This window comes from Sus scrofa, chromosome 6 (genome assembly GCF_054392235.1).
Source record: "Sus scrofa isolate SSC_HxYL_T2T_F1_AM1 chromosome 6, Sscrofa_HxYL_maternal_Yorkshire_Landrace_v2.0, whole genome shotgun sequence".
Lineage (NCBI taxonomy): Eukaryota > Metazoa > Chordata > Mammalia > Artiodactyla > Suidae > Sus > Sus scrofa.
Window position 1 is genome coordinate 171838730 of NC_139388.1, and position 16634 is coordinate 171855363.

The 16634-nt window shown below is 47.0% G+C and overlaps 1 protein-coding gene and 1 long non-coding RNA gene across 21 annotated transcripts in view; both read right to left on the minus strand.

The window, feature by feature from the left end:
- Positions 1 to 16634, minus strand: part of ST3GAL3 (ST3 beta-galactoside alpha-2,3-sialyltransferase 3) — a 231182-nt gene that overhangs the window by 92576 nt on the left and 121972 nt on the right. For 11 of the 20 annotated variants that reach the window (XR_014804992.1, XR_014804991.1, XR_014804989.1 and 8 more), the window contains 1 exon segment: positions 6712 to 6754. The exons of 1 other annotated variant lie outside the window; for it this stretch is intronic. Coding sequence is in view for 15 of the 19 variants with exons in the window: in XM_084958571.1 (XP_084814697.1) it covers positions 6712 to 6754 (43 nt within the window). In the remaining 4 variants the exon portion in view is untranslated. 20 annotated transcript variants of the gene reach the window in all.
- On the minus strand, positions 9671 to 12788 carry LOC146403033 (uncharacterized). The gene is made up of 2 exons (XR_014808541.1): positions 11939 to 12788; positions 9671 to 11818 (listed from the first exon to the last, which is right to left on the minus strand). It is a non-coding gene; the product is annotated as an uncharacterized LOC146403033 (long non-coding RNA).

A 16634-nucleotide genomic window follows, 5' to 3' on the forward strand; every position in this document is an offset into this window, starting at 1 on the left:
TGCATGGAAGACTGCCTGACACGTAGCGGTTGCTCAAGAAAGAGGCTTAATGAACGAGGACAGGCTCACCTCGATGTTGGGGGACAGCCTTTCCCTGGGACCCGCCATTCTCAATGGCAGACTCCCCTCCGGGGACCCGAGGCTCCCCAGGGACCAGCCGTGAACCCTCTGGAGGTATCGTTCCATCCCGTCGGACCGCAGCTGAGTGCACGGAGCAGCCTGAGTGCCCACGCCCAGGGGCACACAAGGTCAATGCGTGGGCCACTTCGAGGCCACCAACACCCGACTCCCCAGCCTCACGCCCTGGTCACTCGGCCCCACGCTGGTGTCCTCGGCAGTGTTCTCACGCTCGGGGCGCTGCTCTCTGCTCCTTTTCCATGGAAGACGTTCCACTGTCTTCCGTGAAGCCTTATTTCTTCACGGCTCAGCCTCTTCTGTGACTACTGCTTCCATCTCCTGTTTCACAGAAGCCCGGGTCCCCCCTGAAACCACCACGTCTCCCACAGCCCCGGATGATGGAGGCTGCTCTTTCTTCACGACCTTATGCTTCTGAACGTCCCCCACATCTCCTCTGCACTCCATTTATGCTTCGGAGTCACCAATATGTCATTCTCATTTTTAAAAAATCGGCAAAACCCCACTCATACTATCCAGAAATTCGATCTCCTACCCTCCTACCCCACTCCTGTGCTGCTCTCATCCGCTTCCTCCCCCCATCCACCAAGATCTCAGCTCACAAGACAGCCTTTCCAATCAAGCTTAGAAACCGGTTTATATGGTTTCAAATTTTCAGTTTTATCCCAATTACAAAGCACATGGTCGGTCCTCAAGAAATATTTGCCAGGAGTTCCTGCTATGTCTCAGCAGAAACAAATGCACTACAATGACTGCAGGGAAGTACGGCTTTAATTTTGAAAGGAGACACAGGTTAAGAGCAGGTTTACAAGAGTCTATAAAGAACGAGAGAGGAGGAGTTCCCGCTGTGACGCAGTGGAAACAAACCTGACTAGTATCCAGGAGGATGCAGGTTTGATCCCTGGCCTCACTCAGTGGGTTAAGGATCCCGTGTTGCCGTGAGCTGTGGTGTACGTGGCAGACGTGGCTCAGATCCCGCATTGCTGTGGCTGTGATGTAGGCTGGTGGCTACAGTTCTAATTCAACCCCTGGCCTGTGAGAAAAAGAAAAAAAAAAAGTAGAGAAAAGAAAAAAGAAAAATACTTGCTAAATGAATGAGTGAAGAAATGAAATCTGGGACATGACACAGCAGGTATGCTGGTACGCCGCCGAGGTTCAGGTCTCATTTGGAGGCGACATCCTTCCCAGTTTATCAGACACCAATAAGAAGACAGGATAGGTTACTAGTACCCCCACTTTACAGTGGGAGACAGGCTTAGCCGATAAATAGCTCACTAAAGATTATAGCTAGTAAGATGTGGAACTAGGATTTAAAAATCTGGGAGTTCCCATTGTGGCTCAGCATGTTAAAAACCTGACTAGTATCCATGAGGATGCAGGTTTGATCGCTGGCCTTGCTCAGTGGGTTAAGGATCCTGCGCTGTTGCAAAGCTGCAGCAACGGTTGCAGATGCGGCTCGGATCTGGCGTAGCCGAAGCTGTAGGCCAGCAGGTGCAGTTCCGATTAGACGCCTAGCCCAGGAACTTCCATGTGCTGTGGACACGGCCCCAAAAAGAAAAAAAAAAAATCTATGTCTGACTCCGCAACCCACGTTTCTAACCTCCAAAAAACACTGTCCACCTGCACAACAGAACTTGCAATTAAAAGACAAGACTGCACAGCCCACTGCATGTGAGTAGTCCGAATAATTTTCATAGCACTGACAAGTGATTGTGTCACGTAGATACAAATAGCAGGGAATTCTCAAAGGAAACAGAAAACTACTTCTTCCACAAAGACGTAATTAAAAGAATATAGTGAAGAGAAAAAAATCCAAAACACCTATTTCTAGATGTCTTCAGTATCACTGGATCTAGAGATAGAGTATTTCTAAACACCACGGACCCCTGAACACCAAGGTGGTTCGGGAGCTGACCCTCCATGCAGCTAAATCTGCCCCAAACTTACCGTCAGCCCTCTGTATATACAGTTCCTCCATATCCATGATTCCACATGCCCAGAGGCAACCAATCACAGGTCGTGGGTACCACAGTACTTCTTGTTGAAAAAAAAATGTGTGCATAAGTAAGAGGCGCTGCAGTTCAAACCTGTGTAACTCAAGGGTCAACTGTAATAGGATTTCAAGAAAACGCCTGGGGTGGGGAGGCAATTCTTGTGCAGATAAATCTACGCTGCACTCTCAATAAAGGACCAGCCAAGTGTGATCTGTGGGCGAAAGTGGACCCACTATCCGTTTTTTGCACGGTCTGTGAGTTAAGAATGTCTTCTACATTCTTAATGCTTGGTTAAAAATTAGAAGGATAATAGTTAATGACTAAAACATTACATGAATTATAATTCCAGTATTCATAACTAAAGCTTTATTAGAATACAGCTACAGCCAGACTCATTTGTCCGTGGGTTTACTGTGGCTGCTTTCATGTTACGGCAGCAGAGGTAAGTAGTTGTGACAAAGACAAAAAGGTCCCCCAAGCCCTGACATATTGACCATCTGGCTCTTTACGAAAAAGCTGGCCAACTCCTTTTACAGGTCATTTCCTCGTCTTAGCTTTCAGTTCACTAATTCTGCCTTCAGTTGTATCTAATCTGCTGCTGAATATTTCCACCGGGTTTTAAATTTTGCTCACTGTGGCTGCACTGCAGAAGTGGGCACAACATTATAAATCAACTATGCTTTATTCATCAAAGATACTGGCCTAGAGTTCTCTTTTTGGTGGTACCTCTGTCTGGTTTTGGTAGTAGGGCGATGGTGGCGTCACAGAATGTCTTTGGGAGTGTTCCTTCTTTTTCAACCTTTTGGAAAATTTTAAGGAGGATGGGTCTAAGTTCCTCTTTGTATGTTTGGTAGAATTCACCTGTGAAGCCATCTGGATCTGGACTTTTATTTGTAGGGAGTGTTTTTATTACATGTTCAATTTCGTTTCTAGTGATCTGTCTGTTCAGTTGATCTATTTCTTCTTGATTCAGTTTTGGTGGGCTGTACGTCTCTAGAAAGTCGTCCATTTCTTCTAGGTTATCAAATTTGTTGACAAACAGTTGTTCAAAGTATTCTCTTATTTTTATTTATTTTTTTGTATTTCTGCAGTATCCATTGTAATTTCTCCTTTTTCATTTCTTATTTTGTTATTTGGGTTTCTTCTCTCCTTTTGTTATTGATTCTGGCCAGAGGTTGGTCAATTTTGTTTACCTTTTCAAAGAACCAGCTCTTGGTTTTATTGATTTTTTTCTAAATCAGCTATACTTTAATTAAAAAAAAGATTAATTCTAATTTTGGTCACTATGTTTTTCAGTTCTAGAAGTTTTATTTCCTCAATGTAATATTTTGCTTTTTATAATTCCCTATTACATGCATTTGGTTCAATTGTATCTTTATTCCCTTAAATGCAGTATATCTAATTGCTTTGCAAACTGTGTCTGATAATCCCAAGTTCAGAAGTCTCTGTGGGCCCCCCTTTGTTGCCTATTATTGTTCGTGGTTCCCATTAACAGAATCTTGTTTTCTTCCGCATTTAGTTATTTTTTACAGTGAGCCAGTTATTTGTGCGGAATTCACATCTTCCTCCAGAGAGGGATTGCGTTTGCTTCTGCGGAGCTTGGAGGCACTGACAGTCTGGTACACAGTATGACTGAGCTCACGGCTTGAGGTTCCATGGATCACCTGAGTGACGAGAGCCCTGGCTGTGAATACCAGGTGTTTCTTTTTTGTTGACTTACTGTCCTGAGCCACTCAGAGCTCTGGCAACCTTTCCTGCAGTCCTGGTTTAAGGACTACTTTGCCTCTTTTTTTTTTTTTTTTTTTTGGTCTTTTTAGAGCCGCACCCATGGCATATGGAGGTTCCCAGGCTAGGAGGTGAATCGGAGCTACAGCTGCCGGTCTATACCACAGCCACAGAAACTCAGGATCTAAGCTGTGTCTGAGACCTACACCACGGCTCACGGCAATGCAGGATCCTTTAACCCACTGAGTGAGGCCAGGGATGGAACCCACATCCTCACAGATACTAGTCAGGCTCGTTACCGCTGAGCCACAATGGGAACTTCCAGGACTAATTTATTCTTAACAGATTTAATTCAAGTTTGTTCTTATGCTGAGCCCTTTGGGGTTCCAGTTCAGTTCAGAAAAAATCAAAAGATGGGAAATATGGAAATTAGTAGGCCTGGAGGCTAGAATGATAATTCTAACACTTCATCAGAGTTTCAGAAGAGGAGGAGAAAGGGAGAGTGGGGCAAAGGCAAAATTTTAAAAGATGGCTGAAAATTTTCCAGAATATGTCAATTCTTATACTACAGAAGCTAAACAAGTCAATCAAAGTAAATAAAAAGAAATTCCTACATTTGTATATTTATTTATACTTTATAGAACTCCTTTTCCTCTTTATAAAAACCTTAGGAAGTGTGGACTGTGACCCGCATTTTTCATAAGGAAAATTGTGATTCAGAGAACTACAAGGAATGATCCAAGATCAGGCACTTCTAAGCAGCAGGGACAGGATTTAAACCCCCTTCGGATCCAAGTTCAAGTCCTCTCCTATGCATCAGAATAGCACACAGCACAGCAGAGGAAGAGCTGGTAAGGGGATAGCCAAGCATTGCTAAGGAATTCCTTCCCCAAACCAGAAACCTTCACTTGAAAACTTCTCCCTGGAAGCAGGTAAAAACCTTTCCCACACATCTGTGCTTTGTTCTTAAGATAGGACTGGGTCGGAAAAGCTTCTGCAGCGAGAGGCAGGAAAGTTCTAGCTTGTACCCTAACTTGTGAGTTTAATCTAATGAGGTCAAACCAGTTCCCTGGGCTAAAGACCAAGTTGACTCAAAAGGTTTATAGAACCGGCCTGGTACACAAAAGAAAGCTATACAACAGCCTACTGTGTACACCAACTGTCAGGGCAGCAGGCGGAGCGCCCGCCTCATTCCCCTCGTTACACTGCTGAAGACAGTTTAAATACCATAGTTAACCTGTCCTGGATAAGATGTCTTTTTTTCATCAGTGTGACTCGACTTGCTAAATTACCGCATCTCCTCCGTTCTGGCAGCACTGCACTTGCTTACAGCTTATGCTTGATTGGCTTTTTGCCCAGAGCACTAAATTGAGAGTTTTCTAAGGGCGAAGCCTATGGATTTCTAGCATAATCGAGCCCCACGCCCTACACATTAACGTATGGCTAATATCTCTCGTTAGCTTGGTACAAAGAACTGACCATTCTTCTCTTGTGGCTGCCTCCTTGATGGATAAAAGCTGGGAGAATTGCAACACCTGAAATCACAGACTGAGGCACCAAAAGAAAGAAGCCAGGCGCCAGGGAAGGTGGCTAGATGCCAGACATTTCGGTGGAAACATGAAACAACCCAGGGTCTGATTTCTTGTACGCAGGGGTCGCCGTCACCATCAGAAGCGGCTGTGGTCAAGGCCACGGGCAAGAGAGGAAAGAGAGGGGACACAATTCTCATCTGTCTGCACGACGGTGACTAATCGCAGACAAGAGCCACAGGCAGTTCTGTAACCATTTACCGCACGTCCACCAGGTGAAGGGGTCTGTGTGGGGCACAGACACAGAGTGGACAGAGCCCAGTGTCGAGGCAGCCCTGTCTAATGGATGTGCACAGGCATCCACCTGGCATCCGTGCAGCCGTGCAGCCATGCAACCATGCACACAGCCACGTGTTTCAATGTTTACGGAGCACCTATCAAACACATGCCGGCACTGGCCAAGTGCTAGGGAGACCAAGAGGGCCAGACGGGGAAGGGTTCGGAAAGGATTAGACACCTATAGGAAAGCCCTTGTGAATTCATCACTCCAATTCAATTCTTACAACGACTTTAGGTTGAGGTCTTCGTGTTACAGGTGAAACCAAGGCTCAGAGAGGTTAAGGGGCCCGCCCCACATCACAAAGAAAGTAAACGGCCATCTGGCCACGGAACCAAGCTGGCCCCAAGCCTGTGCTCTTAATACATTAATAACTATTAAACCATTAATTATAGTATAATGAGATAAGGAGTGTCAGATGTGGAAAAGTCCCAGGAAGCAGAGCAAGAGAAAATTTTGTGTGGGAAGGAGGTGGTCTTTGAGTTTTCCTGGAGGACAAGCAAGGAAAAGGGACTTCAGACACAGATAAGCATGCACAGGGACAGTGACAGGGGTGAAAGCATGGAGGAAGCCTGATCGCGGAAGGCTCTGCATGCTGGCAGCCGAGCATCTTTGAAAGGCTGAGCACGGCCTCCTGCTGTGACGCGGTCACCCCTCCTCTGCAGCAGGGGCCTTTCCTCCCTGTCCCTCAGACTCCCAGTGGTGGCTCCTGCTGCAGAGGAGGGGTGACCGCGTCACAGCAGGAGGCCACGGAAAGCCTTTCAAAGATGCTCGGCTGCCTGGGCCAGCCAAATGTTTGCACTCCCAATCCCAGCCTCCCCGGGCCTCGCAGACTGTAATGTGCTCCAAGATTCTGCTGACAGACTGCAGACAGAGGCCTCAGGGATTCCCCCCCACAAGCACAGGGGTGATGAGAGCTGACCCTTCAAGGTGGGCCCCAGCTCGCCAAGGCCTCTCTACAACAGTCAAGGAACCCTCTCAATTTACTCACAGTTTAGAGTCCAGCTTCAGGAGAAAGCCCAACCGGTCATACTCTGAAAAAGCCAAGAAAAGCAGAGCATGTCACTGATGTCAGGCCACGGGTGACACTAGCAGATTGCATTCCCCAGACCCAGACCCAGACCCAGACCCTGGCGGCAGACAACTGCTTCAACGAGCAGATCCAAACGCATAAGCCACAGTCGATTTAAGTCGCCAAACTCTTGCCGAACACCTGTCTTGGGAAGAACCAGGTTCAGGGCCAGGTATCTCCCAGGCCTTGTAGGCCAACTCGTCCAGTGCTGGCACATAACTGCCTTCTTGTTTTAGATGTGGTCCTTGAAACTGAAATTCAGGAAGCTGCAAAACTGGACCCCTGGGGAAGTAGGAGGGTCAGATGCAACCTCTGCTTCGTCTAAGCAATATGATTCATGCCGAATCCGCCATGTTAACTAGGGGGTGAAGGTATGACAGCCAAGGGGGGTCCTCAAATCCACGCCAGGGATGCTCTTCAGGATGATCGCAAAGAAGTGACGGATCTGATGTCATAAAGGCGAGGAACTTTCAAGTGAAATCTAAACACACTGGTAAGATGTGTGCAACAAACGATAAACCGTTAATATTTTACTTCATTTCTTTATATCCTGCCTCATCTAAAAGTCGGAGCAGTTTTACAAAACTGCACAAAGTACAAGATTTTCAAAAAGAAGAAATCAGGGCCAAAGGGGAAATAAGCATAGGAAAAATAATAAAAAGCGACCAGGGTAAGAATACCCAAAGTGGATATCCTAAGGTTTTATGTGCTTGCTGGGAGAGGATTACAAATCCATCCCCAAGATTTTTCACAAACTAAACACAAAGCACTGTTATAATGGTTTACAGTGTCCATAAAATAAACCAGGAGAACCCCAGCTCTTCCTGATACTAAGACTTTAGGGAAGTTTGCTCTGTGTCCTCAAAAATATTTGTTTAAATAAATGATAGGGGAGTTCCCACTGTGGCTCAGTGGTTAACGAATCCGACTAGGAACCATGAGGTCGCGGGTTCCATCCCTGGCCTTGCTCAGTGGGTTAAGGATCTGGTGTTGCCGTGAGCTGTGGTGCAGGTCACAGAGGCAACTCGGATCTGGCATGGCTGTGGCTGTGGTGTAGGCCAGTGACTACAGCTCTGATTCAACCCCTGGCCTGGGAACCTCCATATGCTGAGGGAGCAGCCCAAGAAATGGCAAAAAGACAAAAATAAATAAATAAATTAATTTAATTTAATTAAATAAATGATAGGAAGTGTCAGAAAATTTTTTCACATAGCTTTGCTTAATGATTGCAAGATTGTGAGAGTGTGTGTGTGTGTGTGTGTGTGTGTGTGTGTGTAGTGGCTACATCAGAATAAGGTGGTCTAGGTACACAGTTCTCAGCTGCTCTGGCTTAATCTGAGGATAAAACAGAACACTGAGACCAAACAGCTGTTTGGAGAAGGCCACACAGCACAGCTTCAAGGAACTCAGTCTTTAATGAGCAATGAATGGCCGAAAGAGGGAAGTTACACACCTTGACAAGAACCTCCCAGGAGCCACTCTGCAAGGCCAATGAAAGCCAGACCGTTGCTTTCAGAAGCAGCTGAGCTGCAGGGAGAGGATGATTCCTTTTCTTGAAACTGAAGACGAGGAATTCCTGCTGTGGGGCAGTGGGTTAAGAACCTGATGGTAGCAGCTTGAGCCTCTGCAGAGGTGAGGGTTCGATCCCCAGCCCAGCACAGTGGGTTAAGGGATCCAGTGTTTAGGTCACAGCTGTGGCTCAGATTCAAATTTCCACTTGCTGTGGGTGTGGCCAAAAAAAAAAATACTGAAGAAGAAAACAAGGACACACAACTCAACAGCAAGTCTTGCGTCCCAAGAGAAGATGCTTGGGCAAATGAAAACCTTTCCTCAGAATAATCTGCTTTTGCTCTAATTCAAATAAATGGATAAGACACTTTGCTTAATATATCAGGAACTTATAACAATCAATAAGGTTTTAATGTAAAATATAAACTGAAAATAAAATTTGCCAAAGGAGTCAGTTCCAAGTGGATACTCTCTCAACAATCCTGTTTTACCCCCTCTTTTTTTTGGCCACGCCCATGGCATATGGAAGTTCCCAGGCCAGGGACTGAACCCACACCACAGCAGTGGCCTGATCCACAGTCATGGCAACACCAGATCCTTAACCCCCTAGGCCACCAGGGAACTCCCCTATTTTATTACTTTATGAAAAAGAAAACCTCGTTAACACGCCAACACCTGTTGCCTTTTCCCCATGTAGCCATAACTTTGGGAAAAACTATCCCGCTACTCCTTCTCAGACCCCACTAAGACTCCTTTGGACACCCAATGAATGCCAGCTTTGACTGATTGCCTCTAGAAAGGCCCAGGAATGCTTTCCCCTGTGACAAACGTCAGGGGCCAAGTAAGAACACAACAGAAACCAGGCAAGTGGGAGAATGCAATGCCCTCTCCCAGCAGCTCACATCACTTATTTTAGTGGCACTTAAAACAAACCCTGTTGAAATGTCTTTCTTTCACTATATATATATATAAACCACACACACACACACACACACACACACACACACACGCACGCACGCACACACCATGGCCATAATTATATGTATGGGTGCTAGACTAAGATGCAAGATTTGTTTTACACACACAAACACTAATTGAACATCAAACAGGTAAGACCACTTGTATTTCTTTCTCTTTTTTTCTTTTTGTGTTTTTAGGGCCGCACCTGCCGCATATGGAGGTTCCCAGGCTAAGGGTCTAATCGGAGCTACAGCTGCCAGCCTGCGCCACAGCCACAGCAACTCGGGATCCAAGCCGCGTCTGCCACCTATACCACAGCTCACGGCAACATCAGATCCTTAACCCCCCTGAGTGAGGTCAGGGATCGAACCCGAAACCTCAAGGTTCCTAGTCGGATTCGTTTCCTGTATTTCTTTCTTTTTTTGGCTGCCCCATAGCAAATGGAGTTCCCAGGCCAGGGATCAGATCCGAGCCAGCGTCTTGACCTAAGTGCCAGACAGGGGATCGAACGTGCATCCCAGCGCTTCCAAGACGCCATCAATCCCACAGTGGCATAGCGGGAACGCCACACTTCGTATTTCTAAATAAATTATGTCCCTTCCTTCCACGGCTCTCCCGGATGGTTGTTTTCTCTCATTAAGAACCCAGGAGGACCGGAACTATTTGACTCCTCCATGTAAGAAAAGGTAACTACGGGAGACGAGTGATGATAAATGGCATCTGACCTTGACTTCAGGTCTCAGAGCCAAGAGAGAATGGGGTCCCGCTGGAGACTCCACGTCCCGTTGAACAGCAGCAGCCTCCACCACCTCCAGCTAACTAGGCCAGGCAGCAGCACAGACCGGGTGTTGCCACAGCTTCTGATTTTTTTAAAGCCAAGAATCTGGACCTTTTAAGGCAAATTTCTCCATTTGTAAATACTGGAAATAGATTCAAGACAAGATTAAAGATGATGAGAAGCAACCAAAGCTTGTCCTTGGCAGAAGTCAGCCAGCAGGCTGACAGTTCATAAGCTCTGTCCTGGACCGGCAGCTCAGGAGGGCTGGAAGCACTTCTCTTTTGTGGCTGCACATAATACATGAGTAATAAATATTTGTCGACTGTTCTTATCAGCATTATTTGCTTACGATGGGCATAAATCCAAGTCATAATCTAACAGGATGCTAAGACAGTTTCAGCCACATCTCCAGGATGACAAATTTCAGACACTGAAGTGAGATGCTAGAGACGGTGATACAAATTGTCAAGGGAAAGATCTGGAAACGTGTTACATAATATCCTAAAGTTCCCCGACACCAAATATAAAGGTAACTGGCGGTGACTGTATGCAACAGCCAAGACATGGAAACAGCCTAAATGTCCATCGACAGAGGAGTAGATAAAGAAGATGTGGTACCTATACACAATGGAATATTACTCAGCCATTAGAAAGAATGAAATACCAGCGTTTTTAGCAACATGGATGGACCTAGAAATTATTGTGCTGAGTGAAGTCAGTCAGACAATGAGACACCAACATCAAATGCTATCACTGACACGTGGAATCTGAAAAAAGGACACAATGAACTTCTTTGCAGAACAGATACTGACTCACAGACTTTGAAAACCTTATGGTTTCCAAATGAGACAGGTTGGGCGGGTGGGGGATGCACTGAGGGTTTGGGATGGAAATGCTATAAAATTTGGTTGTGATGATTGTTGTACAACTATGAAAGTAATACAATTCATTGAGTAATTTTTTAAAAAGTAACTGGTGGTAAGAGATTAAGGAAGAAAGGACTTGAAGAATTTCTTCGGGGACAGCAGTGCTACGAACTCAACTTCTCTTAAGGGGCAGAATGGGTGGTCCTTTGTCTCCTACTCAAGCCTGGTGAGGGAAGCTCAACAGAGGACCCCTAAAGAATAGGGAGCTTAGTGGACGCCAGGTGCCTGAGTTCTACCTGGGAGGCACACAGGACAAGGGGTGGGCTGGCTGTGAAGGGTAGAGCTGCGTGGGAACCTGCCTGTACTCCCAGAATTTGTTGCAGAAAAGGATGCATAAATAAGCCTAGTTATTCTAGGCTTTTTCCTAAAAATCTGCCCAGCAGGCTGGTGGGTCCTCAGCAGATTGAAGTAAGAGCAGACACTGGGTGTCCCAGGAGCTATAGAAGGAGTGACAAGGCTTTGGCAAGTGCATTACCCACATCGGGGGACCTGCAGAGGGGAGGTCTCCAAAACAGCTACAAGAGCACCCCCCAAGAGAGCTTAACACACTTGCCAGCTTGGAGAGTGCTGACTCTCCTGGCTTCTCTGCTCACTCTCTTTCTCTCTCCCCACCAATTCCTGAAAAGTCAGAAGCTGCAGCCAGCAACCCAGAGATGAGTGGAAGGAGCAAGATAAGCAGGGCACATCCCCTCTCCTGGGTCAGCACCACTGGTTCTAAGCCCTGGTGCACAGGGAAGGGAAGTCACCACAGCTCTGAATGGACTGAAAGCTATGATGGGACACTCTGGCTTTGTAACCGAGGACTCAGTGTGACCAAGGTTCTAAGCCCTGGTGTGACCAAGGTTCTAAGCCACTGGCTCTAAGCCCTGGTGCAGGGAAGGGAAGTCACTACAGCTCTGAATGGACTGAAAGCTATGACGGGACACTCTGGCTTTGTAACCGAGCACTCAGTGTGTCCAAGGTTCTAAGCCACTGGTTCTAAGCCCTGGTTCAGGGAAGGGAAGTCACCACAGCTCTGAATGGACTGAAAGCTATGACTCTTTTCGAAGGCGGGACACTCTGGCTTTGTAACTGATGACTCAGTGTGACCAAGGTTTTTTTTTTTTTTTTTTTTTTTTTAATTATTATTACCTCAGAGGTACCAAAAAATTCTCCAGACCTCCCACACTGGAGAAACATCTTAAAAGGACAGAGAAAGCCCAGTGAACATGGCTGTGCTTATCCCCGATGTTTCCCGCACATGCAACATACTGGTCGCACAAACTTAGGCAAATAGGGTGATTGAGCAGTTCACATAACCCAAGCATGGGAAGGGCCAGGTCGCGGAGGGCTTCGGGGATGGCTGAAAGGGACTGGGGTGCCAGCAGGCCTCCCGTGGAAAGCTGTACTCTCCCTGACTAGTTTTCTCCCTAAGTCAGGACTCACAGCTGGCAGCAGCTTACAGGGAAGGAGAGCCAGTCTCTCGGCTCCTCATGGCACAACTCCTGGGGGAGGGCTACAAGCAGTCAGCTTGCCTCAGCACCTCACCCCCTGTCCTATTCACAGCGGTGACGGATATGGGGTTTGTAACAAGTTATGATGCTGACGTGACACACCTGGCTAGAAGCAGAATTTACCGGAGGTCCCACTGTGGCGCAGTGGAAACAAATCTGACCTGTATCCATGAGGACGCAGGTTTGATCCCCGGCCTCGCTCAGTGGATTAAGCATCTGGCGTGGCCATGGCTGTGGTGTAGGCCGGCAGCTACAGCTCCGATTGGACCCCTAGCCTGGGAACCTCCAAATGCCGTGGGTGGGGTCCTAGAAAAAGACAAAAAAAAAAAAAAAAAAAAAAAAAGAAGAAGAAGCAGCATTTACCAGAAGGAGGACTGTAATGTCCAGAACAAATAAAAGCTCCCAGGAACAGCAAGAAGTCCTTAGAAAACTTAGAGTTAGCCCAATCTCCCAGGTGTAATAGGTATAACCTGTGTTAAATTTTTAAATTATTTGTTCTAATTCTGTGAAAAATGCCATTTTGACAAGAATTGCATTGAACCTGTAGATTGCCTGGGACGTACGGTCATTTTAACAATATTAATTCTTCCAATCCAGCAACACATTGTATCTTTCCATCCGTCTGTATTGTCTGAAGTTTCTTTCATCAGCGTCTTAGAGTTTTCTGAGTACAGGTCTTTTATTTCCTTAAGTAGCTCTGTTCCTGGGTATTTTATTCTTTTTTCTTAGGTATTTACTTCTCTTGATGTGATGGTAAATAGGATTGTTTCCTTAATTTCTCTCTTGCTTTCTTTTTTTTTTTTTTTCCGCTTTTTTTTTAGGGCCACACTCATGGCACATGGAGGTTTCCAGGCTAGGGGCTGAATTGGAGCTGTAGCTGCTGGCCTACACCACAGCTCCAGGCAACGCCGGATCCTTAACCCACTGAGCAAGGTCAGGGATTAGACCTGCGTCCTCATGGATGCTAGTCAGATTTCGTTAACCACTGAGCTACAATGGGAACTGCCTTAATTTCTCTTTCTGATAGTTCATTGTTAGTGTATAGAAATGCAGCCTGTTCTTTTTTTTTTTTTCCTTTGCTTTTTAGGGCCGCACCCCCAGCATATGAGGTTCCCAGGCTAGGAGTCAAATTGGAGCTGTAGTCACCAGCCTATGCCACAGGCACAGCCACACGGGATCCGAGCCACAGCTTTGACCTACACCACAGCTCACGGCAACGCCGGATTCTTGACCCATGGAGCGAGGCCAGGGATCGAATCTGAGTCATTTGTTAACTGCTGAGCCACGACGGGAACTCCAACCCTCTCTCTTGAACTAGGGACCTGTGTATCCAGCTGCCTTGCAGACAGCTCCACTTGGCTGTCCCGGGAAACTTGGACATGACCTGAAACGCAGGCTGCCTCCCACAGCGTTCATCTGCAGCACCTCACACACACACGACCTCCTTCTGTGTCCCGGCCTCAGTGAACAGCACCACTTCTCACTCAGCCGCCCAAGCTCAAACCCTGAGAAGGTTCCTTCATTACTGCTCTCTCCTATTTGAATTAACAACCATGTCCTTTTAATCTCACCTTCTAAATGGATCTCAAACCCACTTACTTTTCTCCACTTCTACCCTCCTTGACTGAGTCAGCATCGTTTCTCACCTGGATTTACTATCAACAGCCTCTGACCGGCTTTCCCCGTGTCCTGTCGTGTCCCTTTGTCATGGATTCTCCACAAGGTAACCAGAGCCATTCTTTCTATAAGATAAATACTATTATGTCATAACTTTGCTTAAAACATCTGAATAGCCTCCATTCAGATAAAGCTGTCTCAGAATAAACCTCTATCTCAGAATAAACCTCGGTCTCTTCGTGTACAAGGATATTCATGATCTGGCCTAGAGCGTCCATCCCAAGTTCACTTTCGACTCCCTGCACTGCCCCAACCTGCCCCTGCTGCTTTCTGAGGTCCAGCCAGGCTGAACTGGTTTATATTCCTCCAAAGTGTCTTCACCACCTTCAGCCCTTTGTGCCTGCTTTTCCCTTTCACAAAAATATCCTTCCTGGACTTCCCTTTGTGGCTCAGTGGTTAACGAACCCAACGAGGATCCCTGAGGATGCGGCCTTGATCACTGGGTTAAGGAGCCGGTGTTGCCCTGAGCTGTGGTGTAGGTCACAGACGAGGCTTGGATCCCGAGTCACTGTGCCTGTGGTGTAGGCTGGCAGCTGCAGCTCTGATTAGACCGTAGCCTGGGAACTTCCATATATTGCAGGTGCGGCCCTAGAAAAAGCCCAAAGAAAACAAAAAACCCTCCCAACACTTTTGCGCCTTGGTTATTTCCTACACACTTCCCACAGTCGCTTCAAACTCAAAATGCTGCAAATCGGGCTTATCTTCCCCCGTGCCCCCCAGCCCCGTTCTGTTTCCTTGGTAATGGTATCACCACTCAGTCCTCCAAGAATGAAATTTTTGGTGTGCCCTATTTCTCTCATTTCTAAATACAGATCCTCCTCCCTAAACGATGGCTGCTGCTTTCGCTGGCGTCTTCACCGTTGCTTAGGCCATGCGCAACCACGTGACCTGCCTCTACCTGTCTTGGCGGCCTTGTCTCCTGCCACCCCCTTCAGGCAGCCTTCACGCCCGGGACCTACTGCAGCTGCATTGCCTCAACCTGTCAGGCCCCCAGTCACCTGGCTGACTTAGTAAACTGCCCTCATCCTTCAACTTTCGGCTGCCACCAAAGCTAAAGCTAATAGGCTTTTTCTGTAGCACCACAGAGACCTTCATGATTTGGCCTTTAACTAGTTTTCCGGCCCTGTCTTGTTCTGTCTTCGCCCCTGTGCACTGTGCTTTGGCCATTTGGGCCTTCTTTCAGTTCTTTGAAATGAGCCATGAGTTCTCTTAACATAGGCCTTTTTCTTTTTTCTTAAAAAAAAAAAAATATATATATATATATTGTCTTTTGTCTTTTTAGGGCCGCACCCGCAGCATATGGAGGTTCCCAGACTAGGGGTCCAATCGGAGCTGTAGCTGCCAGCCTACGCCACAGCCATAGCAACACCAGATCTGAGCCACATCTGCAACCCCTACCACAGCTCATGGCAACGCTGGATCCTTAACCCACTGAGCTAGGCCAGGGATCGAACCTGCATCCTCATGGATACTATCAGATTCATTTCTGCTGAGCCACAATGGGAACTTCCAGGCCTTTTTCCTGGAAGCACTTTTTTTCCACCTGAAATATGTCCTCATCTCTTTATTTGGTTAATTCCTGCTCGTCTTTTAGACCCTAGTTCAAATGCACTTCTAGAAAAGCATCCCTTGATCTCCCTGTCTGAGCTGTACCCCTCCTGCACGCTCCTTTCACACAGTGTAATTGCTCACCCTCACAGCAGTTATATAAATGTAATTATACGTGATGAGACTAGTGGACCAGTGGGCTCTCCTCCGCTAGACCGGATGCTCTGCTAAGGCTTCACCACCTAACGCTGTGCTTGGCATGTTAAAAGAGTGATGAATGATGCCTCCGGGTCTGATGCCCGAGTGCCCCCTTATCTGTACTCTCTACCACACTGACCGGACTTAGTGCAGTGCTGCCAATTTGCCCCTGAGTCTGCACGGCACGTCTGGTGCCTTTGTCCTCTTTGAGGAACAAGCCCCTTGGTTTCCCTTCAGGGAACTGCCGTCCTCCTGTTGCAAGCGAAGCAGGAGGACTCCCAGCGGAATGTAAAAAGCTAGGTGGGTTGGACTTGCTCTCTTGCAAGCTGAGTGACACCGGGGAGAAAGACACTATGCTGAAAAGATGCACCACTTGCTCTCATCTAAAGTCCCATCACTGCCCTTCACGTTCTTTCTGAGGGCCGGCCGTTTGGTTTTTGATTCTGTGGGTACCAATATCCTTCTGGTAAATTCCTTTTTCTTTCAAGTTAGCCACGGTCAGTTTCTGTTGCTTACAATAAACAATCCTAACTGCAGGTATCTGGATTTCTAGCACCTAATATAGGGTCTGGCATGGTCAGGGCTCCATATATACGCTGAAAGAGTCAAAGAATGAATGGGGTGACCAAGAAATTCTAGTGCACAGCCCCAAGACTGGATGCTTTGTCTTCCTCCACCTCTTGCAGCCTCTCGCAGCCCATCCAGCTGATTACATCAAAGCCACGGGCCTGTGGAGAGCCTGCCCTGGCTCCT